Source organism: Ochotona curzoniae, unplaced genomic scaffold (genome assembly GCF_017591425.1).
Source record: "Ochotona curzoniae isolate NIBS_2020 unplaced genomic scaffold, NIBS_Ocur_1.0 scaffold_3208, whole genome shotgun sequence".
In the NCBI taxonomy this organism is placed as follows: Eukaryota; Metazoa; Chordata; class Mammalia; order Lagomorpha; family Ochotonidae; genus Ochotona; species Ochotona curzoniae.
In genome coordinates, this window is record NW_024467106.1 from 51,356,161 (window position 1) to 51,383,635 (window position 27,475).

General features: G+C 38.8%; 1 protein-coding gene across 8 annotated transcripts in view; it reads left to right on the top strand.

Moving 5' to 3' along the window:
- Positions 1 to 27,475, top strand: part of PTPRD (protein tyrosine phosphatase receptor type D) — a 500,784-nt gene that overhangs the window by 288,396 nt on the left and 184,913 nt on the right. For 4 of the 8 annotated variants that reach the window (XM_040962877.1, XM_040962878.1, XM_040962879.1 and 1 more), the window contains 5 exons: positions 21,395 to 21,583; positions 22,801 to 22,809; positions 23,504 to 23,521; positions 25,128 to 25,238; positions 26,648 to 26,659. In XM_040962877.1, coding sequence (XP_040818811.1) covers positions 21,395 to 21,583; positions 22,801 to 22,809; positions 23,504 to 23,521; positions 25,128 to 25,238; positions 26,648 to 26,659 — 339 coding nt within the window. The remainder of the gene's footprint in view (positions 1 to 21,394; positions 21,584 to 22,800; positions 22,810 to 23,503; positions 23,522 to 25,127; positions 25,239 to 26,647; positions 26,660 to 27,475) is intronic. The other 4 variants (XM_040962880.1, XM_040962884.1, XM_040962882.1 and 1 more) reach the window with 3 other exon arrangements.

Below are 27,475 nucleotides of genomic sequence, written 5' to 3' on the forward strand. Positions count from 1 at the left end.
AAAAAATTATTTTTATTGGAAAGGAATATTTTAAAGAGAGAAGGAGAGCCAGAAGGAGAGAAAGATCTTCACCGCTGGTTCATTCCCCAGTGGCTGCAGTGGCTGGAGCTGAGCTGATCCAAAGCCAGGAACCAGGTCTCCCATGTGGGTGCAGGGTCCCAAGACTCTGGCCCATGCTCTACTGCTTTCTCAGGCCATAAACAGGCAGCTGGATGGGAAGTGGAGCAGCTGGAACGTGAACTGGTGCTTTTATGGGATCCCAGCGGATTGCAAGGCAAGGATTTAGCCACTAGGTTATTGCACTGGGCCCAATTAAGTTATTTTTCTGGATTTCAGGGCTGGCACAAAAAAAATAACAAAATAGTAAGCATAAGTAAAGAGCTAATGATGTTTAATTTTAAATCTTTACTGCCGTATGCATATACACAGTAGATTTATAGATATGTGCCTATAGATTTTAAACTACAAAGTTAGGTTATGTAGAAGAGAATATAAAGATTTTTTGAGGGATATTTTTAAAATAAAACGTATTATCAGAGATGTCATTTTTATTCTAATGCTAAGCCATGCCACAAGATATTGCTGTATGTGGACCCTGAGAGTTTGATTGGAGTACACTGTTGAGCCAGGAAGTTCTCATTAGCAGTGAACATCCAAGACTAATGAGTAACTTTCAGTAAAATCAAGACACCTGAAATGCCTGGGTCATCATTACCTAGGTTCCCATGTACCCTGGTAACACAGCCAGTCCAGCTAACACTGGGAAACTGCGTTATTCTGTGTACTTTCCTCCCGGTGCTGCCCCCTCTTTGTAGCTGAGTGGCCCTTCCTTTTGCTGGCCTTTCATTCCTATGCGACAAATGACCTTCTAGTGGTCTTCAACCTCTTCCATGAGTTTTGCTGGTAAAGAACAATCAATATCAGAACATTTTCTTTCATAGGCATCTTTAACAATGTGTATGCATATTAATACAGCCGAGTTCAGCTTGGGACCTTCTGTTGATCTGTCTTCGTAATTCTGTGGTCAACTCGGTTTGTCAGTGACAGAACAATTGGGTTTGCTTCTGTCACCTGTACTGTTTATGTCAGCCTCCTTGCCAATCCAAATGCTTTAACTTCATGCTTCTGAAGTTTGCGCCATTATACATTCTGCTTAAAAGATTGATAAATGTGTACACTGTAAGCCAGAATAAGCATGTCACTAAGTGAATAGTGTGGGAGGCCAACATCATGGTGCAGTGAGTTTAGCCGCCAGCTGCAATTCTGCATCCCATATGAGTACTACTTTGAGTCCTGGTTGTTGAGCCTCAGATTCCTGCTACTGTACATAGGAAGACAGCAAACTATGGCCCATGTGCCTTGGCCTCTGCCGTCTATATGGAAGACCTTGCTGGAGTTCCAGCCTCATATCTGTATGCTGGTACAAATTTTGCAGCCATTGAATTGAACTTGTGGATGAAAGATGTCTGTCTGTCCTTCCTGTTACTCTCTCAGATCAATAAATCAGTATTGTTCTTTGGGAAGGGAAATAATGTTTAATTATTTTGATATGCATGTACATATTTATGCCAAGAAATATAAAGAATTGAAATATAAAGAATTATGAAACCACAGAGGCAAGTATGTGGCAGACGTAATAGCATTTTCTAGTCATATGCTCATAGCACAGTATGTTTTGCTGACATTGAAATATCACCAAAGGATCATCTCAAAGGATTACACAGCTCTTGACAGGTCATAGATTTTTCTTGTTAGTATACATCAGACTTTTATCCATAGACTGTTAGAAAAACACTCATGGTTAAATTATTTTGAGTGTTCTATAACCGAATTTCAACTTTGACTCATAGCCAGAGGAGGTCTACATTGCTTTGATGTATGTTCTCAACAGAGTAAAGTTGAATGAAGCCTAAAAAACTGAATATATATGGGAAAAATTCCTTTATCTGAATTGTTTTATAGGGATTTTTAAAGTACAATTTTGGCTTCCTTGGTAATAGAGTAGTGTAAGACTGACAGAAGTCGTAAGCAGGGTGAGAGCTTAAAATTCTCTACTTTTTGCTACAGACAATGTAACATCCCAGATGTTTTCCCAAAGGGTAGCCTGCTCTTTCCAGATCAGCCAAAACACATTTTTTTTTCTTTACATGCATCTGTTCTTGTTTCACATCAGAGAAGCAAAGACGTCTTTTTAGATCTGCATCTACTGTGGCCTATGCTGTATTTCCTGAGAGTAACAATAAGTGCCCAGGATGAATCCTGATCTGTGTCCAAGTGGAGTGATTTTCAGTGTTCCTATTCATTGACCAGTTGTAGTGCATCTACATTCTATGTTTAAGTGCTTTCTAAGAATGCATGATGCATGCAGGGATTCTGTCTACAGCATGCAAACAGGGCATCCTCCCCCTTAATTCAAATTTAATTGGCCTCTTACTCTCCATACCCAAGTGTAAGAAGCCATGTTCTAGGTCTAGTATAGTGACCTAGCAGCTGAGGTTCTCTCCTTACATGCACCCAGATCCCATATGGGCACTGGTTCTATTCCCGGCATTCCCGCTTCCCATCCAGCTCCCTGCTTCTGGCCTGGGAGAGCAGTCAAGAATGGCCCAGGGCCTTAGGACTCTGCACCTGCATAATAGAGCTGGAAGAAGGCTCCTGGCTCCTGGCTTCGGATTGGCTCAGCTCCAGCCATTGTGGCAACTTGTGGAGTGGATTAATGGACGGAAGATCTTCCTCTCTGTCTCTCCTTCTTTATTTATATCTGACTTTGCAATAAAAATAAATCTTACAAAAAAGGCATATTCTGATTGCATCTAGAATAAAAATGAAATCCCCTTTTGGGGTGACATCCAAAAGAAGATGGTGTAAAATCAGCTGGCAGAAATTTTTATGATATTCCTTCCAAGGGAAGCACGCATGCATTAGCATGAAAATCCCACTAAAGATGAAAGTATTAACACCTTTTGCATGGTTCCTCTTGCCAAACCTTAAGTGTGGATGACCACCATATATAGTGGTTTCATTTTCCCTCTTAAATTTGAGTGGACATGTTTCTTTATTCTGGAAATTTAATAAATTGTAAGAGGTGAAAGTATTATTTGGATATAGTAAGATGTAATTAAGCTAACGGCTAGTATTCAGAGGGATAATTTCATACCCACACATTCGTAGTTTTGTAAATGAAAGTCATAGACACACATGTAAAAAGGACTTCAATCTCAAGGTGTGGATTTGATACTTGATCAACTTTTTTCTTAACAGAAGCCTGTGAATGGGATCGAAATTCTCTTAAGTAGTCAACAATTCAGTATGTTATGAAGTTTGTTTCATCTGTTTCTTGGGTGGCTCCACAGTGCTTTCCCGTACATCAATAGGTTGCAATAAACAAAACACTTGTTGGACTGAAAATCTTTTATCCCAGGATTAGCTTTAGTATTTTTGCAGAGTTCTATCAAATTGCATGAATATTTTAGTAAATTGCTAGTAAGCATCTCAATACATCGTAATAGTAGACTAGTCTGGTGCTCTCAGCCCGTTGTTTACACTGGTAAGGATTAGATGTCGCTCAAGTCTTTTGGGATGCTTCTTCATAACTCTATTCAAGCTGAACCTATTTCTCTAGATTTGTCATGGCCCCCTCAAGCTACTTGACCCCAAAGTTACTTTTGGCTGCATTTAGAACATAACAAGGGAGTTTTCCCTACTCTCTCTCTTCCTCTAATTATTTGAAAATTGAATTATTTGAATTGATTAATAAGAAAATACATGACAATGATCTTTTTTCAGTTCCTGAAATTTTAGATGCATTCCTGTTACTCTAGTTTGTAACTCTGATTCATTCTTTGTTAATAAAGGTATTTAGTTCCTAGCCCTCCACCTTCAATGTTATAATCTGTGCTTTTTCTGCTTCCTTCTTCCTTGAACTGCAGTGTTCACGCTGTTCTTCTCACGGGGTAGACAGTACGGTCCTGTGTTATTAACATAAGCTCATTTAGGAGTGTGTGTCTGGCACAGTAGTTAGCAGAGTTGTTTAGCCACCCACGTCTCACACCAGTGTGGCTGATTTGAGTTCAAGCTCTGCTTTTGTTTCTAGTTTCCCAGAAATGCTTACCCGGGGGGCAGTGGGTGATGATCTAAGTAGTTACATCCTTACCACTCATGCTGGAGACCCAGATCAAGTTCCTAATTTGTGGCTCTGGTCTGACACAGCAGCAACTGTGTCAGGAGACAAGGAATCTCTCAATCTACCTGTCTCTGCCTTAATAAAACAAAAAGAGTCACATGCCTTTATTGAGAAAGTGGATGATCTTCTCTCTGCTGGCTTACTCACAAGATGCTAGTTACAACCGGATATGCCAAAGTCAAGACTTAGAAACTCAATGCATGTCTCTTATTGGAGGAGCAGGAACTACTCAAGTGATGGGTGGTAAATTTGCTGCCTCTCAAGTATGCATTATCTGAACACTAGAATAAAAAATAGAGGCAAGTTTGAACTAGATACTCCCAAATGGTGCCTAACCAACTAAACAAAATGCTCACACCTGCTTCTTCACAAGTATATTCTGTGATTCTCTGCTTAGTTCACCACATGATCTTCTTTTTATTAGAAAAGGATATCCAGACCGTTTTCTGTTTTCTACTATTCTAGGAGTTGATTCTGTTGGCTTGTATGTCAGTGAAATCAGTTTATATTTCTCCAGGCAAAAAGACAGCACCTTATTGCTTTGAGTGGCACCCAACACTGGCTTATTGCAGATCTTTATTATATTTGGAAACGTGAGTTATATTGGAAGTTTTTTTTAACAGTTCTCAGAGAAAGTCATTGAGCTTCCTTTTTTAGTGAAGTCATTGAAAATTACTACGTCATAATATCCTGCACAGGTTGGAATTTGAACTCAGTTGTAGTACCTAGTTCTTCAGGAGCCGAATAACAGCAAGGATTCTATGCTTCTTAATGTTTTAAAGTTAACAGCCATTGGCTTTGGTTTAATAAAAGGAAATAGATAAAAAAATACCTACCGTATTGTTTCTTGGTTACAATAATGAAGATTTTTACTTGTTAGAAACATCAAACAGATAAGGTATAGAGCAAAGCTGCAGGAAATTAGGATGCATAGTGACTGTCATTAGTGGAAAACACCCACATATAGCAGAAAAATTGTTGCTAGTATCTCTAGTCAAAATACTTTTAAAGTTACAAAAGGTGACATTGACGTTTAGCATTGCAGATAAGACTCCAGCAATATGGGTGGAACCTGCATTGAAGGACTGGGGTCAGTTACTGTAACTCCTGCTTCTCATTAGTGATGATCCACAGCAGGAACCCGGGGCATTCAAGGGGTTGCCTGCCACCCATGTAGGCGACTTGCTGGGATTCCAGGCTTCCAGCTTTAGTGTAGGCCAGTTCCATCCAAGAGTAAAACAGCAGATTGGAAATCTCTCTCTTCTCTCTTTTCTCTCATCTCTCTCTCTCTCCCCCTCCCCATCTCTCTCTCTCACTCCCTCTCTCTCTTTCTCTTTGTCTCTGTCTCTCTCTGGGTGTGTATTGTGCCTGCTTGTTATAAGATTTTTAGAAATTTTAAAATCATAAAAATGCTTTGTGAATTTTAGTACCCAAAGACCAGAAAAATTAAGATAAAGCAGTACTCACCAGTTATTAGAAATTAAATCTTTCAAAATAATTTAAAAATTAACATACCAGAAAATGTCCAGAAGGAATATAAAAAAAAGTATCTCTAGAGCCAAATTTACCACAAGATCATGACCATAGGGTCATGTTTCATTTAATATAAAAAATTTTTCTATCAGTATATCAAGGGAATGTTAAGACTATAATTTATTCAGCTACATTTTAATGGCATTATTATTTCCTGTTTGTGGCAATGAATACTTGTTACAACTATCATAGAATAAGCTTAATATCAAAGGTAGCCCTATGCTTTGCTGTCATTTTCTTATTTTTCTAAACAACTTGCGTCAAGACTTAAGTTGGTAGAATGATCAAGTACTAGATTTTTTTCAGGAATTCTTAACCAGGGCTCTGTAGATGACAGTACTCAAGGTGATACTTGAGGGAGTTTTAGTGTTTGGGTTTCATTCAATTATTTATGTATAACCTAGTTTTTGCTTGCTCAGTTAAGGATTTAGCTATAACAAAGTAATCTAAAAATATGATACTATTAAAAATATCTTATTCCTTTTACAAACTATGTTGGAAAATATTTTGCACAATATGTTTTTAAATTAATTTTGTTATTGAGTTTAATGGTACAATCCCATAGGGTCTGAGATTCCTCCCACCAAAATTATTTCTCCCAAATGATTTTTGCCATATTATTACAATAGACAATTGTGTAGTCCTTCATAAGGAATCATGATTCCATCAGGCTGTTATTTAACAGTCTCCTGACATTACTGGTACAGACAATGTCAGACAGTCCAGCATCTGTTGTCTAGATATGTCCCACAGCTTCATTGAGAGTCCATCTTTGATTTGGAAGCAGGGATACATATTGCATTGTGTCTTCACATCTGGATATGTTAGTCTCTACTATACCGTCACTCTGCATTTGCTTACATGAGAAGTCATGAAACAAAGTCAACAACAGGTATGAAGTTAAAACCACAACGACAACAGCAACAATAAAAATTACCACACCGTGGTGTTGAAAAACCATGCCATGATTAACTAACTCGTGGGTGACGAAAAGAAAACAGGAGACATCTTGGGTACAATGATGCCACCCTGCAATCCATGAATTTGTGATGAATTTGACAAGAAAAAGAAACCATTTGGAAGAAATGAAAATGAAATCAAAACATCAAAACACATGGGATGCAGCAAAAACAGTATGGAAAGGATTATTCAAGTTACAATTTGCATGATGGTTTCTTTGTGTTAGAGAGAACCTATGGTATTTGTCCTTTAGGATTGACTTATTTCACTGAGCATAACGGTCTCTAGTTGGGATCATCTAGTTGCAAATGGCATAATTTCGTTCTTTTTAATGGCTGAGTAATATTCCATGACGTACATGTACCACAATTTCTTTAAACATTCCACTTTGGATGGGCATCTGGATTTTAAATTTGATCTTCACCGAATACAGTGTACTAGTAATAATGACAGTAGTAATGATAATAAACTTATTAAGTATTTGTCATGTGACAAATGCAGTTTTGATCACCACATATGCATTTAGCTATTTAGTATTTATAGTCTTTCAAATACACAGTCTGCTGTGTATAAATTCTTACACAAACCTTGGGGACTTGAAGATCTGTACACTGAATCTTAGGCCTATTATTTTAGATGTTAGAGAGTGTGCAGGCCCCTATAGTCTGAAACACTTATTTTTGTTCATAGAAAAAATATTAACAATACAAATCTGGCTTTTAATATTTTAAATTCATAGAAATAGAGCAAAAGAGTGAATGGACCCTTTGCTCCTTTCAGCCCTGAATTAGTGTCTTTTATGTTTTTTACTTGGGACTTGGCTCAGACCAAGTTAATCAGTGATGTTTGTGTTAGTATTGTGCTCCTGCATGAACTTTGGTCTCCTTTCCGATGTTTCACACCAGGCTATCATGTGAGTGTAGATCTGAATATAAATACTCTAAATGAAAGTTCTAGAAATGGCACCTTTTTTGTGATTGCATGGCTTGAAGCAAGAATTAAGAATAGGATCCTCCCTGCCCCCCTTTTTAGCTTGATTAGACAAAAATAGTCAATATCCTAAGTGAATGTTTTGGATAATTTGTTTTTTTTCTTGGATAATTTGCTATCTGTATTATTTTAAATCATCGATTTAAATGATTTTCTCATACAGTATATTTCTTATATTCATTTTGTTTTGCTAAATCTGCGCTCTTGGAGTTTTATCATTTTCTCATCACTCCTTATACAAAAAATATTCACACATTTTATCTAAGTTTAAAACTTAAAACTTAAAAATATAATTTCTTTTCTCATCTTTTGTAATGAAGTAGTAAACTATCAAACAGGTTCAACAAAATGTCTTGATTTACAGGGTATGAAAATACATGTGCCGACCTCCTTTGTTTCTCGCTTCAGTAAATCTTTCCATGCTGTCCTTCTAACTGTGTCTTTTCTAAAGAGCACAGCCATGCAGCCAGCACAGTCATACTTCTTCCTCAATGTCTCTCTCATCTATTTCATATTTTCTGTTTTTTAAATCATACCTATTTGTATGGCTTGAAAGTCATTTACTATATTCTATCAAAATATATTCATACTCTTGGGCCTGACTTCTGTGAGCTGCAGCAAAATTCATTACCCTTCTGTGCTCCTTAAGTAGAGGATCAGTTCACACTTTTCCTTCTACTCCATGGGATAAGATAAAAGGGTATTATACTTGTGTAGAGCAAATTTGTGGTAAGGCAAGTTGGTGTTAGAATGCAATTTGCATGAACATACCTGAGGCTTGGACTCTCATGCATTGGAGAATTGGGACCACAATTTTATTATTTATTTTGTTTTGTTTTATTTGTTTTATTGTTTGGTCTTGTGTGCTTTAAGTTATCTTTATTGGAAAGGCAATTTTACAGTTTGGTTCAATCCCCAAAAGGCTGAAGTGGCTGGAGTCGAGCTAATCCAAAGCCAAAAGTCTTCTTCCAGATCTCCAACATGCTTGCAGGGTCCCAGGGTCTTGGGTCATCCTCCATTACTTTTCCAGGCTTTAAGTAAGGAGCTGGGTCAGGTCTGAAGCAGCTGGAACTGAGGATTAGCCAGTTGAGCCAATGTGCTGGCCCCAGACCACAATTTTAGATTTAAGTCTTGAAAAGAAGAAAGGAGTCTGTGGCACATATGCGTCAAAACTGTTCCTCGGACTGAAGCCTCACAGCGTTCTTCTACCAGAGAACATGCTCCATGTCATTGGTGAGACTCTCTCTGCTGCTTCACAGAGCCGTTGCTTATGAAAGTCTCTCAGATAAGCTCCTAGAATCACATTAAAACACAATTCAGTACATCCTGTCTTCCAAAAGACAAGAGGGAATATTCATGATTGCTCCATCCCTTGGCCAATCAATGGACCATTTTTATATAGGATGTGTGTGTGTGTGTGTGTGTGTGTGTGTGTGTGTGTGTGTGTGTGTGTTGGAATGGGTAGAATTGTATTGCTTTAAATTACTCTGCATAATTACTACTTCTCTGGCCAAATTGTTTTGATGATCCATTCGAATTTTCAATTCCTGAGAAGAGCATTGACCAAGAACTGACCAATAGCCCGAGCCAGAGTCGTAGTACAGCCATTTGTATCTGCCTGTTCTTCCACCGAGCTAGCTCCCTGCTGATGTGCCTGGGAAAGCAGCTAAATTTGTGTGAGGTACTTGGGTCATTCCTGACTACGTGGAGACCAGAACGAATCGGCTACTCCTTGCCTCATTCCCTCTATCTCTCTTTCTTTTAACAAACAAACAGACAGACAAACAAACATGTAAAGAAAAATAAATATAAATTCCTCTTTAAAAATATAGGTAACCAAAAGGCTGGTTAAGTAAATGCCTATCTAACATTACCAAAGAAGCAGAATTGTCTAGATTCCAAAAGCCCTGGTTATGATCTGTTAGATTCTCAGCAAATGGAAGTCTGTTAGTTTTTGAGCCCATATTCACCATTGTGGGTGTACTATTGGAGGAAAAAAAAAAAAGCAAAAAAAACCCTAAGTTGAAAATGTCTATTTCTAACTGAGTAGAGACTTTTGATTAGATTTTATATTCTTCTGAGTGATTTCCTGAAAAGTGATAAGAGTTGTCCATTTGATTACCATTTGCCTATGACACCTGTCATATGTAATTTACACAGCTGTGTTGTATACTATTTTATCTTTATAGCACTAACTCTTAGGGAGCACTGGTTATTTTAGAGATCAGTGCATGCTCTTAGTTCTTTTTGTGAATTTGCACTCATTATTTACTCAGCAGCCTCGTAGCCATTGTCACTGAGCAACAGAAAGTGCATTAATCTTGCAGTAAACATAAAAACGTAAACATAAAAACTATCCACTTGTGCTAGCAGGAGAGCGATGGGATGTGTCAGCTCTCTATGTCAATGAGGAAAAGACTGAGATAACTTTTTTGCTTGTCAAGTGACTGTCACCTTCGTAAGAATTAGAGATTGCATGCTTCCTGAATTTATAACACTATGTCAGTCTATTATAACTAAATGAAAATGAGCAACTCTGGCTGTTCGCAATAAGTAAGAGAAAAGGTTTATTGCATTGCTTCTGAATGCCTTATCATTGGCAACTTGAATCTACTAAATTGGCATGCCATGTATTATGACACCCATGAATTATCTTTAGGTAGATTCTCACTTCTGTGTCTTTTGTAGAACTAAAAGTCGAATTCTTCCTTTTATTCAAGCGTCCAACAACTGTCCTGTGCTGTTTTATTTCGTGCATTTTTGTCTGGCTGTAGGCAGCTGTACCAATATGCTCTATAGAAGGCAGAAACTGAGCTGTTCTTGGAGAACACTGCTGAAAATCCGTGGGTATCTCCAAGCCATTCTGCTTGGTGCTCAGGGAACCCCTGGTGTCTCCCGAGTGAAGCAGACCTTTCTCATTTTCTCCTGAATGAAACCACACAGTGAGTGCATGTTGAAATGCACCTGCTTCTTCTGCCCCACGCTGAAAGGAAAGGTGGCTTAGTGCTCTCCTGGCCATACTTGCCTAGTGCTTACTGTGGTGTTCCGCTGTGGTGCTGTTGCCCTAGTGACAATTCAGTCTTACGTTAGCAGAGTCTACTTTGTAAGTGCCTCAAATGTATGGCATTGTTGCCAATAGGGAGGAACTTCTGAAAATAATTTTACATAGCCAGCATATGATTTTGAAGCATAGTTCTTAAAAAAAAAAGACTGACTTTATTTTTATTGGAAACTCAATTATACAGAGAGGAGGAGAGACAGATATTCCATCCGCTGATTTACTCCCCAGACAGCCACAATGGCCGGAACTGTGCTGATCTGAAGCCAGGAGTCAGGAGCCTCTTCTGGGTCTGCCACGTGTGTGCAGGGTCCCAAGGCTTTGGGCCATCCTCACCTGTTTTCCCCGGTCACAGGCAGGAAATGGAAGGGAAGAGGGGCCACTGGGATTAGAACCGGTGCTCATGTGGGTTCCTGGCATGTGTTAGACGAGGACTTTAGCCACTATGCTACTGCACTGGGCTCAGAGCACAGTTCTTGATAATCCACCTTTTGTGCCTCATGTTCAGAGCCCTGTGGTGTTCACGTTACTCTCATCTCTTTGCAGGTAACCTCAGTCCCTTCCCTAGCTTTCCTGTTGTAACTTTAGCTTGGCACTGGGCTATCCCAATGGTGAGAATAAAAGTTATTTACACCGCTTTTTTTTTTTTAAAGAAAAGAATTAAAGTTGTTCTTTTTCCATCTTCATGAACTATATTCTGAAAAGAAATCGGTTGCTGTCTATAGGCTGATTCCATAGTACATGGTCCATAGTCAGTGACATAGTTCATAGTTCCATAGTCCATAGACAATGACTTGAAAATGCATTGCTGTTTAACAAAGTAGCAGAGGCTATAGTAGCGAACCCTCTGCCTTCCAGCCTGAAACAATGTTCTCTGTCCTGGACAGATCATGTAAACCCCATACCATAGAAGAAGTCTGAGAGGCGTCAGATCGGAAGATGGAAATGTTACTGCTGCTCATGTCTGGTTTTCTGGTCTGTTCAGTGTCTCTGGATATCTGTTGATGGCAGAAGTCCTGATGTTTTAAGACCCTTCTACATAGTTAGAAATTACAGCGGCATTAAGGAGAGAATCCTGAATTTGAGCACCATCTATTTAAACTTGTATTCATTCTTCATTCATTCATTCATTCATTCATTCATTCATTAGTACAAATGGCAGGAACCAATTCTGAATGGTGGGGAAGCCAATTGATAAGTATCAAATTGAGCTTTTTATTACAGGCTTTGAAACATTAATATCTACTCCTCTACACTTAAAAAATAAATAAAAGATGTTCAGATGTTAACAATTTTTGTTGGACCTTCCATCTTGAACTGACTCCAACAAAAAGTTGCGTAATTACCCATGATGAATATTTGAAGATAAGCAATTGACCTAAAGGAAATGGTCTGAATATATACCTAAAGGAATCTCTTTAATTTTGAACATAGATATGACCTGGAATGAGTGACTTGATTTTACGGACTCTTCATCTTACAGATTTGGAAAATGACTGTGACCCCTTTAGCAAGCATCAAAGCTCAGACTTTTGCAGAATAGAGATACTGAGCATCACAGTACACTGTAGCATTTAAAATGTTACGTTTTTCTAACATGACAAAATTCCTTTCTATCATGCCTGTGAAAGTGTTGAAAGATTGCTCTGCTTCCAGAGCCAATTAATAGACCTACGACAACTAGGATACAATGTTTCTTCACTTATAGCATTTTCCTAAAGCAGTTGTTTTCTGGGTGTGAAGAAGGATCTGGATAAAGGAAACGAAAGTCTGAGTTCTAAGCTTTTTCTTTTTCTAGTTGTTTATTTCCATAGATTTGAAATGTTATCATGTTTACCAATATGTTACATTTCACTTAGTATGTAGCCACTCTGCAGATGTACATTTGTAGAATGTTTTCTTGAAAACAGATATTATCATCACAAAATGAAGGGTTCATAACATCAGTCAAAATGGGAAAGAATATTGTCATGCAAACAGTATGATTCAAAGAAGTAATATTTATTACTATATACCAAACAATACATCACAGTTTCTTATTTTATATATTAACTTCCACAAATAAGAGAAAATGTGTGGCATTTTTGTTTTTCTCTCTGGTTTATTTCACTTAGAGTAAGGATCATTTGCACTAAGAGGGATGGAGCTGGAGATTAAGGTTTCATCTTTTTAAATTTTAGAAAATACTTACTTACATGAAAGCCATAGTTACACGAAGAGAAATTGAGAGGTATCTTCCATCACTTGTTCTCACTTCAGATAGCTGCAACAGCTGGGCTTGTTCCAGGCTGAAGCCAGGAGCCAGGGGTTTCTTCCAGATCTCCCATGGACCGTTGTGTGCTGCTTTGCCCAAGCCATCAGCAGGGACCTGAGTAGAAAATGGAGCAGCCGGGGTTTAAATTGCTGCCCCTACTTATTTACTATTTTACAACACTGTTCTTTCAAAAATCTTTTGAAAAAGCTGTATAGTTTAACAAAGAACTGTTTAGGATTCTTATCATGATCTACTCCCTTCAAAGAATCCTCATTTTTTTTCCCATGATGACTGTGTGTGTGTGTATAAAACAGTTTGGCTTACTGTTTATTTTAGAAGCAATTTAATTAATTTATTTATTTTTAGTTTATTTGAAAGGTAGAGTGACTCTGAAAGAGAGAGAGAAAACCCATCTGCTGGTTCACTCTCGAAAAGACCGCATTGGCCAAGGCTGGACCAGCTCAAAACCAGGAACCAGGAATTCCTTCTAGGTTTTCCATGTGGGTAGTATCGGTCCAACAACCTGGAATATGTTCCACCACCTTCCCAGGTACATTAACAGGGAGCTGAACTGATAACAGAGCATCAAAGATTCAAACCAGCATTCCAAATCAGGATCAGGCATCATGGGCAACAGTTGAACCTGCTGAGCCTCAATGTTGGCCCTAGTTCCAGTGTTTTAAGTCACTTATAAAAAGGCATTGCCATCCCAAGCACTTCTGTCTTTTGAAAGAAAAGGCAATTATTGGGAACTTATCATCTCACAGTGTGAATTGCCTGTATATTGTTGATTAACCAAGATGTTGTCAAGGATCCCAAAAACATGCTGAAAAGGAGAAAGGACGACATTTTCAGGCTTTGAAGAGATTACTGCCCTTTATATCCACTCACATGTCTGGACAATCCCTGCCTCTGCAGTTTTTTTTAATGCAATTATTGTTATGTATAGTCATAGAAGTACTGTACGTCTAGTCTATTTAGACATGTCACTGGAACTTGACATAGATTTGACTACACGTGTTGGAATTGTGCAAGTGCTAGAAACAGACAAATTTAATGCACTAACTCCTTCAGTCAGCCTGTCTTTCAACTGGATACTACTCTCATTCCCCCAAAATCTCATTATCCCACAGATAAAATTAAATCACAGTAGTGTGAGGACTTTGTAGATTAATTTATTCCCAGTGCTTGTCCCAGTCTGGCACACAGGAGGTCTTCAGTCAGTATTTGTAGAATGAATGATGCCATCTGTTGTAGACGATCCCATAGGTTTTTACAATTGCTTTTATACTCCTTTTCTTTACTACGTAATACATTGTATATGTAATTCCTCACTTCAATTTGGACTTTTTCTTACATGAAAAGCCCACACCCTTTATATTGTGCAGAATAGAATTATTTTTCTAACAGGAAACTTTCCTTCCCTCTCTCCTCCCACCTGTTCCTCTATATTTAAGAATATATTCAGCATATTGTGACTCTAACATTTTCCATATTTCTTATGCTAATGGAAACTTCCCAGATGCTTTAAAGAAGGGAATTTTTTTATCTGAGTACAATTCTGTCATAAATTCCTGAAGCCTTAGGATTTCCACTAAAAATTCTTTGTGTATATCAATAGAATAGCCAAGTGTATATCTCAACATACACATGTATTTTTTGTCATTGATTTGAACAACTTGAATCCTGTTACTCTATAGATAGGATAAAGGTAGACTGTAGCTACATATTCTAAGACATTCTTTTAAGTTTATTGTGTTCAAATGTGGTTTCTGTCCTTGTAAAAACTTGCAAGTACAGATGAGGGAAGGCCTCCAGAGAAGTGAGGAATGCAAGAACTAAACTGCAGTTGCTCTCATGGCAGATTAAATCAGTAAAAGAAGGATCAAAGTGCATATACCTCAACCAGTGGAAATCTTTTACTTGTCACATAAAACTAAAAGATGTAAGGCATCCTCACCATGTCGCAGTATGATTTTTTATTGGACATTGGGAAGATTACCAAGGGAACATACAAAGCTCCTGCTCTCCATGAGCTTAGGGGGTTTGCACTTCCACATGGTAACACCAGTGGGGACTTCTACAGAAGAGCCACTAAGGATTGCTTTGCATTGAGGAAAAAAAAAATTAATTCCAAAGTACGATTCTTCAAGTTTTCAATCTGCTTTTCTCTTCCCCTAGAGTCTCATTTCATTTAACTGTGCTGGCCTTGTTGCTGAAAATTTTATATTGTTGCTGGTGCAAAATGCCCAGGTGTAGTTGCCAGATCTTTTTAATATCGCATTTGGAGGAGCAAGGCATTGATTATTGAAAACATTTTTCTTCATAAACATATTTATGATAAAATTGGATGTTTGCATTTCTTATGTGGTATATGGTAAACAGTCCTACATTGTCATCTTTACAGGACTAGGATTTGACGTACTGATTAAGATACCCATATTCCTTGTCAGGGTGCCTCAGATCCTGACTCGGGCTTCCCACCAACATGAAGCCTGGAAGGCAATGACCATGGCCTTCGTGATTGAGTTACTGCTGCTTCGGTTGGAAACTTGGGTTGTGTTCTTGGATCCTGGTTGCAGCACCAGCCCAGTGCCAGCACCTTGTGGCATCTGGGGAATGAGCCAGTAGATGGGAGAGTTCTCTGCCTCTCCAACCTTCCCTGACAGCTCACCAGAAAAAAGATTTTTTTAAAGATTTATTTTATTTTTATTGGAAAGGCAGATATACAGAGAGGCAGAGACAGAGAGGAAAATCTTCCGTCCGATGATTCACTCCCCAAGTGAGCGCAATGGCTGATGCTATCAGGAACCTCTTCCAGGTCTCCCACACGGGTGCAGGGTCCCAAAGCTTTGGGCCGTCCTCGACTGCTTTCCCAGGCCACAGGCAGGGAGCTGGATGGGAAGTGTAGCTACTGGGATTAGAACCAGCACCCATATGGGATCCTGGGCGTGCAAGGCGAGGAGCTTAACCACTGCGCCACTGCGCTGTGCCCAGAAAAAAGATATTTTTTTTAAAAAGTAGTGAAAGGGCCCGGCGCGGTGGCGCAAGTGGTTAAAGGTCCTCGCCTTGCACACCCGGGATCCCATATGGGCGCCGGTTCTAATCCCGGCAGCCCTGCTTCCCTTCCAGCTCCCTGCCTGTAGCCTGGGAAAGCAGTCAAGGACTGCCCAAAGCTTTGGGAACCTGCACCCGCGTGGGAGACCCAGAAGAGGCTCCTGGCTTCGGATCGGCATAGTATCGGCCCGTTGCGCTCACTTGGGGAGTGAATCATCGGACGGAAGATCTTCCTCTCTGTCTCTCCTCTCTGTATATCCGCCTTTCCAATGAAAAAATAATAAAAATAAATCTTTAAAAAAAATTTAAAAAGTAGTGAAAGCCTCTTTCATTTGGAATCAGAGTCAGTCCAGTTAGGTTGCATTCGTTCTGCGAGAAGCTCATAAAGATTAAGAACTGCTTGAGGATACCTTATTTATATAGATACCTATATATACCTATACACGCACACACATATACATATATACGTATATATACCTATAGCTGCCGATTCAGAGTTTTGTGTTTTTCTTGCAAATATGAGAGGTTCAGTGTTTGTGGAATTGGAGTGACAATAAAACGTCATTAAAACCATTTATGGATGATCAATGAAACCCTTTTAACTGAGCAGATTATGCAAAAGTTACTGGTTGATCATTCCCAGACAGCTAAGATATGACTACAGAAATGTAGATCCCGTTCATATCCTGCATAGGTCAGCAGTTGTGAGCAAATTCTATAGCTGTGGGAAATTAACTCTGGAAAATGCTGACATTCATTTTTCTCTTTCATTAATGGAAATGGAAGTCTCATATCAGCATATTTCATTAAGACACAAACAGATCCAAAGAAAGTACTATTTTTCCAGTTCTGTTTTAACTGCCATTCCAAACAAAATACATATGACTGTACAATTCGCTAAGCACAAGGAAGTAGTTTTGTGCTCTTTAATGGCCTCTCAAAATGACAGGGCAAATGGCTTTGTGAAGGTCAAGTCTGATTTAAATGGCTGATGAATTAGTAGCTAATTCTGCATGATTGAATATTAATATAGTGCGGTGATAAGTAAGGCATTTGAAAGCTTAATGAGCACACTAATGAATAGGACAAAATGTTTTTTCTTTTCTTCCCATGTGAAAGTAAGCTCAAAGCTTCATATTGATGATTTGTTAATTTTTGATAGCTGTTTTTTGCCTGTGAAAGTTTGTTTATGTGGTTAAGGTATTAAGAATGTTGATGTGATTCCCAAGTTCCTGGTGACATATAGTTGATGAACTGTAGCAACTGACATTATCAATAGCCAAGATAGTTTCCTGTAAATCACCAATAAATGTAGATAGTGAAAAAAAAGCAATTAACATCTCCTAAACTACACCCGCTGAGATAAGCATTCCAATTAGAAATTTCATTATTTCTACAGTTCATTTTATGTTGAATACTGAGTTTTATTGCCAAATACCTGACAGTCAAATTGGAAACAAGCCACAACTGTCAACCTGTAACAGCTCTGGCTCTTTCAGTCTCTTACATTGCGATGTTTCTCATGAAATTTTAATGAAGAAAATGCATTCAAAAGAATTCTGAGCTAAGGGAGGAAGGATAGAATTTAATTACCCTTATTAAAAAAAAGAAGGGAATGCTTCTTATACTCTATTCGATTAATATGCAAGAAAGATTATCATTGTTGTGCACTTGTATATATGAAAAGGAGTCTCTGGGGTGTTTTTTATGAGCCAAAAAGGAAAAGAAAGGTCACACAAATATGGCAGGCTATTTTGGGTAGGGCACAAGTCACTTTTATCAGCTAGCCCCCAGATGAGGGGTTTATTATTTTTTTCCAAATGATTATTAAATCCAGATTCCTTTAATAGGGACCTTTACTAAGTGACTTAACAATCTTAAGCCACTGAGCAGGACTGAATATTGGCTTGGTACTTCAGAGAGATGAATGTGTGGGTGTAGTGTCATGATTAACAAGGCAATATTTGTGCATGAAAATACACCTAGTAGCAAAACACAATGCAAGCAGAATGGTGCCCTGGGAAGGACATAAACCACTCACAACTCCCAAGGTGAATGTTTTCTTCATCTATGTCACTGTTATTTTTCTTAAGAGATTAATTTTTATTAGAAAATCAGAGCTGGGACCCGGCGGCATGGCCTAGCAGCTAAAGTCCTCGCCTTGAACGTGCCGGGATCCCATATGGGTGCCGGTTCTAACCCCAGCAGCTCCACTTCCCATCCAGTTCCCTGCTCGTGGCCTGGGAAAGCAGTCAAGGACAGCCCAAAGCTTTGGGACCCTGCACCTGCGTGGGAGACCTGGAGGAGGTTCCTGGCTCCTGGCTTCGGATCGGCACAGCACCCAACGTTGCGCTCACTTGGGGAGTGAATCATCAGAGGGAAGATCTTCCTCTCTGTCTCTCCTCCTCTCTGTATATCTGACATGGCAATAAAAAAAAGAAAGAAAGAAAAAGAAAATCAGAGCTGTAGAAAGGGAGAAATACATACAAAAAAAGAGGTCTTCCATCGGCGGATTCATTCCCCCACATGAGTGGACTAGGCCAGGATGATGCCAAGAGCATGGAACTCCATCTGGGTCTCCCTCAAGGGAACTTAGGTCATTCACGATGGACTCTCCAGGAGCACTAATAAGGAGCTGTATTGGAAGTGGAACAGCATGGGCATGGATTGTCATTCTGATATGAGAGGCTGGCTTCACAGGTGACATCCTAATATGCTCTGCCACATGCTGGCCTCAAAAAGCTAGTTTCTTTTAAAACTGGAATAGAACAATAATGACATGCACCATAAAGCTTTCTCAGAAACTCAGTTTTGAAGAGAAAATTCTATAGAATTGGTTTTGGAGTATTTGAGGCAAATTATTTTCATCTTTTGCAGCATTTTTTTTGGGGGGGGGCCAATAACTGCTGAATGAAATGTTTGACAAAATGTGTGGACCAGTAGCTGTTAATGTTTGTGTTCTCCTTTTTTTTGTGATAGCAGGAACATGCCAAATATGTGAATATTATTGACAAAACTTAAAAAATGTAAACCACCCCCTGATGAAATTAAAATTGGGCTAGTATAATTTACAAGGTAGTCCTCATCCCATTTTTAAAAATTAACTTTTCTTGAAGTCTTATGGTCATGTTGAAATTCTGTTCTTAACCCTGTTCCTGATGTTTTGCCACTCTAGTTTTCTCCTTGGTTGATGATGCATTAATGTTCACATGAACAAAACAGAGTATTACTTCTTTGGAAAAAACACATCTTTCAACTTACGTTAACATTATCCTGTCCAACTCAGTAGGCTAGTGGCTAAAGTCCTTGCCTCTCACATGCCAGGATCCCATATGGGAGCTGTTTCGTGTCCAGCAGCTCTACTTCCCATCCAGCTACCTGGTTATGGCCTGGGAAAGCAGTCGAGGGAAGCCCAAAGCCTTAGGACCCTGTGTCCATGTGGGAGACCCAGAAGAGAATCCTGACGTCTGGTTTTGGATCAGCTCAGCTCCTGCCCTTATGGCCACTTGGAGAATGAGTCATTGGGTGGAAGATCTACCTCTCTGTCTCTCCTCCTCTCTGTATATCTGACTTTCTAATAAAAATAAAATAAATCTTTAAGTTAACTGTTTCTTTTTTAAATTTTTATTGCTATTTTAGTTCCTGGCCTTGTTGCCCAGGGTGAAAAGAAATTTCCTCTAACGACTCCAGGTGTCACACCCGAGTTTCCTAAACATCGGTTGGTGCTTCACATATATACATATGTATTTAGGTGTCTGGATATCTTTGGGCAATTTTTCCAAGAACTCCTCCATTCCCTGTGTATCCCCAAATTTGCAGATGCTCAAATTGCTTGTATAAAATAGTGGAGCATTTGTATATAAACTGTGCATATTCTTCTGTAGTCTTTTAAAATCTCTAACTTATTTATGGTACCTAATGCAATGTAAGTGATAGGTAAATATGAGTTATGTTAAACAAGTTCATGGAAATGTACATTACAGAAAAATAGACATTTTATTTTTCATGAAGCAGTTCCTTAGGCTCAGGGATTTCCCCTTCTAACACTACCCTTCTCCCATATCAATGTTTTCCCCTGTATTGTAACAATAGTATTCAAAAGTCCATCATTCTGCTGTTGAAGTTTATCATGTCATTGTAGGGTTAGACAATGGTAGAAAGTACAGCATCCTGTTGTCTAGATTTATGTAGCAGTTGCATTGGAAGTCCATCTTGTATTCAGAAAATACAGATACATACTGCAATGCATCTTCACTTTATGGTATACTTGCCTCGATTATACAATTCCTGTATACAACTCTATGTATGTACGTATTTACTTACACAGATTAAAAAAAAAAGTTACACTAGGGCTCGGCAAGATGGCTCGGTGGCTAAATCCTCACCTTGTAACCACCAGGATCCCGTATGGATGACAGTTCTTGTCCTTGCTGCTCCATTTCCCATCCAACTCGCTGTTTGTGAACTGGGAAAGCCACAGAGGATGGCATAAAACCTTGGGAACCTGCACCCATGTGGGAGACCTGGGAAAAACTGGCTTTGGATCAGCTCAGCTCTGGTCATTGCAGCCACTTAAGGAGTGACCCAAACACAGTAGATTTTTGTCTCCCTCTCTTCTTCTCTCTGTTAATCTGTCTTTCCAATAAAAACAATAAATGTCTTTTTTTTTTAATTGAACTAAGCATATCTTACTCCAATTTCTCCATGAACTCTGACACATACTTGTGGTTGTTCTCTGACATTGTTCCACGGGTCATGACTGTAAACAATCTGCACATGTGTACTACACATGCATTCTTTTCATGTATTTTCAGTTCACAATTGTAGTACTTTCCATCCATCAATGCAGAACCCATGGACAAGTAGAGCAGATTGCATGTGATTGCTTAAGATACGTAAGACAAATATACTAGCTCTGTATGTCAATTGTTTAGCCTGGTTTCCAGCTCCGCTGCTTGTTCACTTTCTGTGCAGTCAAGCACTACTGGGACCCCGTGCTTGTCTCACATTGGAAATGTTCTTGTGTCCATCCCAAAACTAGTAATTTCACTACATTTCTAACCTCCTTTTGTTCCTTTGCACAACTTGGTGGGCTCAGTTCAAACCTATAAGCCTACCTGAAGCCAGAGCTTCCTCCTGATGCTCAGTGGTTGTTTCTCCTTCTGTAGCATGCCAGCTAATCTGTGCAGTGGACTGTGGCCTCCTACACAGACTGCCCAGTCCTGCGATTAGCAACAACCTTGCAATTCTGTCTTATATTCCAGGGTGGGTGGTGCTTGAATTCGATTTTTAAGGAAGGCCGAATTTCTGTTGAGTCTGACCTGTTGATGTGATGTTGGTATCCCCTTTTGTCTTGCAGAGGATCAGATTCCCAGGGGCTTCCCTACCATTGACATGGGGCCACAGTTGAAGGTGGTAGAGCGTACACGCACTGCCACCATGCTTTGTGCTGCTAGTGGCAATCCGGATCCAGAAATCACCTGGTTTAAAGATTTCTTACCGGTCGACACAAGCAACAACAACGGTCGTATTAAGCAGCTACGATCAGGTAGGGTCTTGTTTCGTTTCCACTGACTTTTAGAGAATTTTATTTAATCTTTCTCTCTACTTTTTTTTTTACTTAATATTTTATTTATTTATTTATTTTAGGTATTGATTTTTCTCCCTCTTTTCTCTCTCTGTTATTTAATGTGTTGTCCCTGTCTGTGATGTCATAGTCTGTTTCCTTCCCCTCTTTGTGCGTTGCAGCTTCTGTTTAATCCACATCGCTCACTGCTGTGACTGTATTTTCAAAGAGATTTTAATTTACTGCTTTTCTGCAGTATTTGATGGATCCATTTTCTCCTCTTTCTTTCTCTTTCTCTGTTTTCTTTTGAGACAAATTTATCTCAACATTGGACTTCATTCAAAACTTGCAAGGAGTTCCAATGGTTATATCCATTTGAAAAAAAAAAACCAAAATGTTCATATTAAACACTAAAATGATTCCATTTTGTTAAAGTGTATTTTCTGCTATCTTTTCTACATTTGCGCTCATCAGAGTATGAAAGTTTAGTAAGTTTGGGCACATCTGCTTTCTTTTCACTAAAACATAAAGCACAGAAGTGTGAGTTGTGTTTTTCAAGAAGTCCTTCACAAAGTTACCAGTGAAAGGAGGGGGGTGCTTATTAACACTCTTACAATACCATGGTGAGTGAACATTTTCCACACATTAGCCACAGTAGTGTGCGCCCACACTGAAGGTTTTGAACCCTCTGATGACTGGATCCACAGAAGTCTGCTTTGGGTGTAGACTCCAGCTTTTGCTCTTCTCTTTTCCTCTGCCCTTCTCTCCCTTTCCCCCTGCCCCTTCCCAAGTTTATTCCTTTGCTCTTTTTAGATTAAAAGTAGAGATAATTCGAGATATCGTAAGTTGTAGAGTCTGTCCCTAGGTAATTTCATAGGGACATGTACTAATAAGCTGTTTGTTTTGACTTTGGTCGTAATATTGCTATAGAATTCTAAGTCGTTGAACTGCCTGTCTTCCCAGAATTCTCAGCCTTTGACCTGTCCTGTGATGTTAAAGCGTCTTGTTAACTGCCTTTTTGCTTGTTGTCAGCAGAACTGTGTAGATGAGCATTCTGTTTCTGTAAATAAAGAATTAATTATTCACATGTAACATAATTTAGTATATAAAGCTTTAACTCTGAAAAATTTGTACCAAATTATAAGGAATATAATAATATTTTTATGCTGTCTTTCTTCTCTCCGTATTTAAATCTCCAGAATCTATTGGTAAGTGCTTAGTTCTGAAGCGCACTTCACCCCCACTAATTTCCATATTCAGAATATGATTATTATTATTACTATGATTATTAATAAAATGCATGGCATGCATTTTACTAACTGTCAGTGTAGACACCAGATTTCCGTAGTGGCGCACACGTACACCTCCACAGAATGTTACCATAAGAACACTGTAATAGAAAAGTAAAATAGTACACAAATTCTAGCACACAAATGTAGCATAGAAAGTCAACAGTGTTTATTTCTAGTTATTACTTAATATTTCCTTTAACAGTATATATATATGCGTATCTATATATATACTTAAATAGATTAGCCAGTATTTTCCTAAACGATGTCTTTACAACGTACTGTATAGTTCTTATTCATGAAAGGGTGTGAGGCTTATGCTATCATGCTAACCTTATGTGACCCCAGACCTCAGAACTCAGTTGCTTCTCTGAGAAAGGCAATGCTGCCTATTGTGGTCCTTGCCCTCTGTGCTATAATGCGACTTGCTTTTATGATCTGATAATACGATCTAATATATTCCTGTTTTGCCAGTATAGTAATTCAAGTTTCTTTTAAGACCTTATTGAATTCTGTAAATCTAATTTAATTCTTCTCCCCAGCCCTAGCCTCCTTCTTCTCGTACTAATGCTTCTTCTTTCTAATCTTATTTGCATTCATATTATCCACCCAGGTGGTACACCAATAAGAGGTAAGAGTGCTGAACTAACGTTCACAGAATGATCTTACTCATTCTTTCTGTCCTTTCATCCCTCTCATCTTTGTCCCGTTTTCAAAACCATTCCAATGATGTCCATCGACTTGACTTTTTTTTTTTCCTTTGTACTGTTTGGTTATGATCAGTGACTCTCATATTGTGGACTTTCCTTTCCTTTTCCTTTTCCTCTTTGTTTTGTTCATTTCTTTCTTTACAAAAATAATTATTTCAGTTGTGATATGCTTCAAAGAAAGCATATCCAGGTCTTTGGACCCAGACCAGTCACAGCGTACCATCTGTCCCTCTTTTTTTTTTTTCTTTTCTTCTTCTTCCTTTTTCCTTTTTCTCTTTTTGTTTTTTCTTCTTTTTCCTTTTTTTTTGTCCGACCGGAGAAAAAAAAAGATCATTTTTTTTCTTCCTTAGCTGTTCTTGTTCCGGACCAAAGCCGAGGTGGTCCGGAGAACAGTGGCAGACATGCTCGGGACAGCCTGGACCAGCTGCTTTTTTTGTCTTTATCTTTCAAAAGGTTTTTGCTTTTATTCTTCAGTGCTTTTTTTCTCTTACTTGTCTTAAAAGTCAAAGAATGACTCCCCTTTCCACCTGATCCCCCTCGCCTGCGGTCTGACAGCAATGCTTTTTTCCCCACTTCTTTTTTTCTTGGATTACTCGTCTCGGGATTTGGGGATCTTCTGTCCTCCGGCTATCGAAACGAAAGGTGCTCACTATTCTTGGTGGTATGTGGTATTGCTGGTTTTTCGTCCTTTGACTCGATGTTCGTTGCTTTTGTAAATCTTCTTTTGTATTTTTCTTGGGGTTTTGTGACACCGCACTGCTAATCCCACTGGTGGATTTGGTTGGGTGTCTTAGGGGATCCGACCTGAGGTCCTCAGGCAATGGTTGCTTGACTCTTCCTGGCTGACATAGGCCATGCTTTTGAACTTTTTTTAAAGCTTCTAATTCAACTGCTCTTTGTTTTTCAGCAAACGTACCAAATGATTGTAAGTCGTGGCGAACTGTCTTTCTTTTCTTAAAAGTCTGCATGTCTTAAGGGAATTTTGCTTCTTACCGTAATATTTTGATAATTGATAATGACTAATTTTCATTTTTCCACTTTGTGCAGCCTTTTTGTACTCGCTGCGTATTTTTGGCTTTCTTCCAGAGAAGACTTTCTTGAAAACCCAGCATGGCTTTTTTTTGAATGTGATCTATCTTTTGCGCCACTTTTGATATCAAAATGGAACAAAACAAAATGAAAAAAAATTAATCTTTTGTTTTATTTAAAAGCCATACTTCCTTGAAGCAGTCTCACCCATCTTCATTTTATTAGTCTAGGAGATAAGAGTGTTAATTATGACTAAAAATATTGCTTGGGAAAAGATATTGTTTTCTTATGCTAGCATTGCTGATGTAAAAATAAATAATCTCTATATGTTTTTCTCATCGCATCATTTTCTGTCTGTGCACCTTAGCAAGAGGTTGAATCGACGTTGAGCGGACCTTCGCTTTACAGGGCTTTTCATATTGTTAAGAGGCTTTGCTTTCTGAACTGTAAAAGCCTTCTCTGACCATCTCTCTGGCAATATATTTTATATCCATACAGGAGCCCTTCAGATCGAACAGAGTGAAGAATCCGACCAAGGAAAATATGAGTGTGTTGCCACCAACAGCGCGGGCACTCGTTATTCTGCCCCTGCCAATTTATATGTCAGAGGTAGGAATGCTATAGCCCTGCCATCACTTCCTCATTCAGGCTCAGGGGGAGTTGAGATACCGCAGGCTCTATGTTATGTCAGTAATTTAAAAATAATGATTTCATGAGAGCTATGGTAGCTGAACTAGTGAATAAGAATAAAATTTACATATTTAAATACACTGTTTTAAACGAAAGAAAACACTTGACACTATAATCTAACCAGAGGCTGAAGTTTGTAAGTATATTTGCATTTTCACATTTTGGTTTCTCTTTTATTGCATTGTTTGAACTGTGTTTGCATTTGTTGGAAATTTGCCTCTTTCTTCCTTACTCTGCTGTTCTCTTCTGTTCTCTTACCAAACCCTGAAATAAGTGCTCGGTGTGCTACTAATCAATTTTCTGTACAACTCCAGGCATTGATGTGTCCGCGTCTTTATGACCACTGCTACCGAGCTGTTAGGATAAAGTCACTGTTTAAAAACAGGAGGCTAAATGCAGTTAGCACAGATGTATTTTCTCGCATCTTTTGATATTTTCTTCGTTTCATAATATACTATCATATATACGTATGTAAACACATATGCATATAGTTGTATAATTTAAATATGCATGCACATATTTGCATACATTGAAGTTATTAAATTACTGAAATGATCTTTAGATTGCCTTAGAACACAGATTGTATTTATAAAAATAATAGTAGTTGTCCTTGGATCAATGAACTATGAGGATGCATTTATGTTTTCTCTTAAAATAACAGAATTGAATACATTCTGAGTCTATGAATGGCAGCACCTTTCATTTCTACCAAAGAGAAGTGCTTCCTCCTGCTTGAAGTTTTCAAAGCCAGATGCTGTAGTGTTTTGTCCACTGGAAACAGGATAATTCCTGCTTTCCTTGTCTGTGAATAACCATAAAAGATGGAGCTCGGGGGGGGGAAAGATAAAATAACATGAGGGCTTTACGTGACAGTAGGATGGGCTTCCCTTAAGAAAATATCTAGCTTGATTTTGAAATTTTTGTTAGAAGTAACTGTTTCCCTGGGGATGATTTTTTTCCTATCCTGTCTTTTTCGATGGAGTCTGGGTGGGTGTGGGGAGACTGACCAATGTCGTTTCTTCCTTAAATTCTTTGCGAGCCCGTGGATCCCATTTCTCACAATGGTGACCTCCTCGGCTGCATGAGGCATGTGGACGTTCCTCCATGGAAAATTTCAAAATGATGCTAGCTATTGTTTCTAATACCGTTTTAGTCTCTGAGGTATTGCTAACGTTACAAGTGAGATAGGAAGATAAATGAGAGCAAATGCAATGTTCAAGTAGCAGTTGAAAGCCTTGATATGGCCTTTTTACTCTCTCTGTGTTTCCCTTGTTTTTCTCCTTTCCTCATTTCATTGTGTTCTGCATCAAACCCCCTACATCCCTCAGAGCTGCGAGAAGGTTGGTGTGTTTTTTACTTTTTACCCACCTTACAAAACTATTAATTAAACCAATAACAAAGAATACAAATGAAATGAATGTAGCTGCGTTGTGGTCTTCTTTTGGTTAATGGTATGTTTTAGCAGAGAATGCTCTGGCCGTGGCTTCCGGTGCTTGCTGGTGATGTCTAGTCGTGGTGCATGATGGGAGAGAATGTAGCCCGGTGCATGGTTAACTGGTAATACTTAACTCTCTAAGGCCCAGTGAACTTGATCAGTGTTCCTGCTTTCCTCTTGCTCTACTCTTCCCGTCTCCCACTCTACCCCTCCCCACTCCCTTAATTCCTGTCTTATAAAAGATGCCTGCTGCCCATAGAATGACTTTTTATAATTGTTCCCCTAATCCCAAGCATGAAGACTAAACTCTCCTCCATTTTTCTCAACATGTTCTTTGACACCTCAGAGTCTACACTGGCTCCTGCTTGCTTTGTGTAACCTCTGTGAATTGGCTGCAGGAGGCATGCTTAGCTCTCTCTCTCTCCTTCTCCTATAACTGTCATTCTCCCATGAGGCCATTGCAGCAAGCCCTCTCAATTCAACGGAGGTTTATCTGAATCTTCAGTGCAGCCCAAATGTTTGCAGATAGAATTAATTACTTTTCTTTTTAAGGTTATGAAGCTGTGTGACTTTAGTTTATTTATGATTTTTAAATCAGTTGATCATCTATATTGAAGGTTTGCGTCTAAAAGATGACCCAGTTGATCTGAAATTCTCATGGTTTAATGCTTTCACAATAAAAGCCAAGATGAATTCCATTGATTTTTCACCCTTTCCTTGT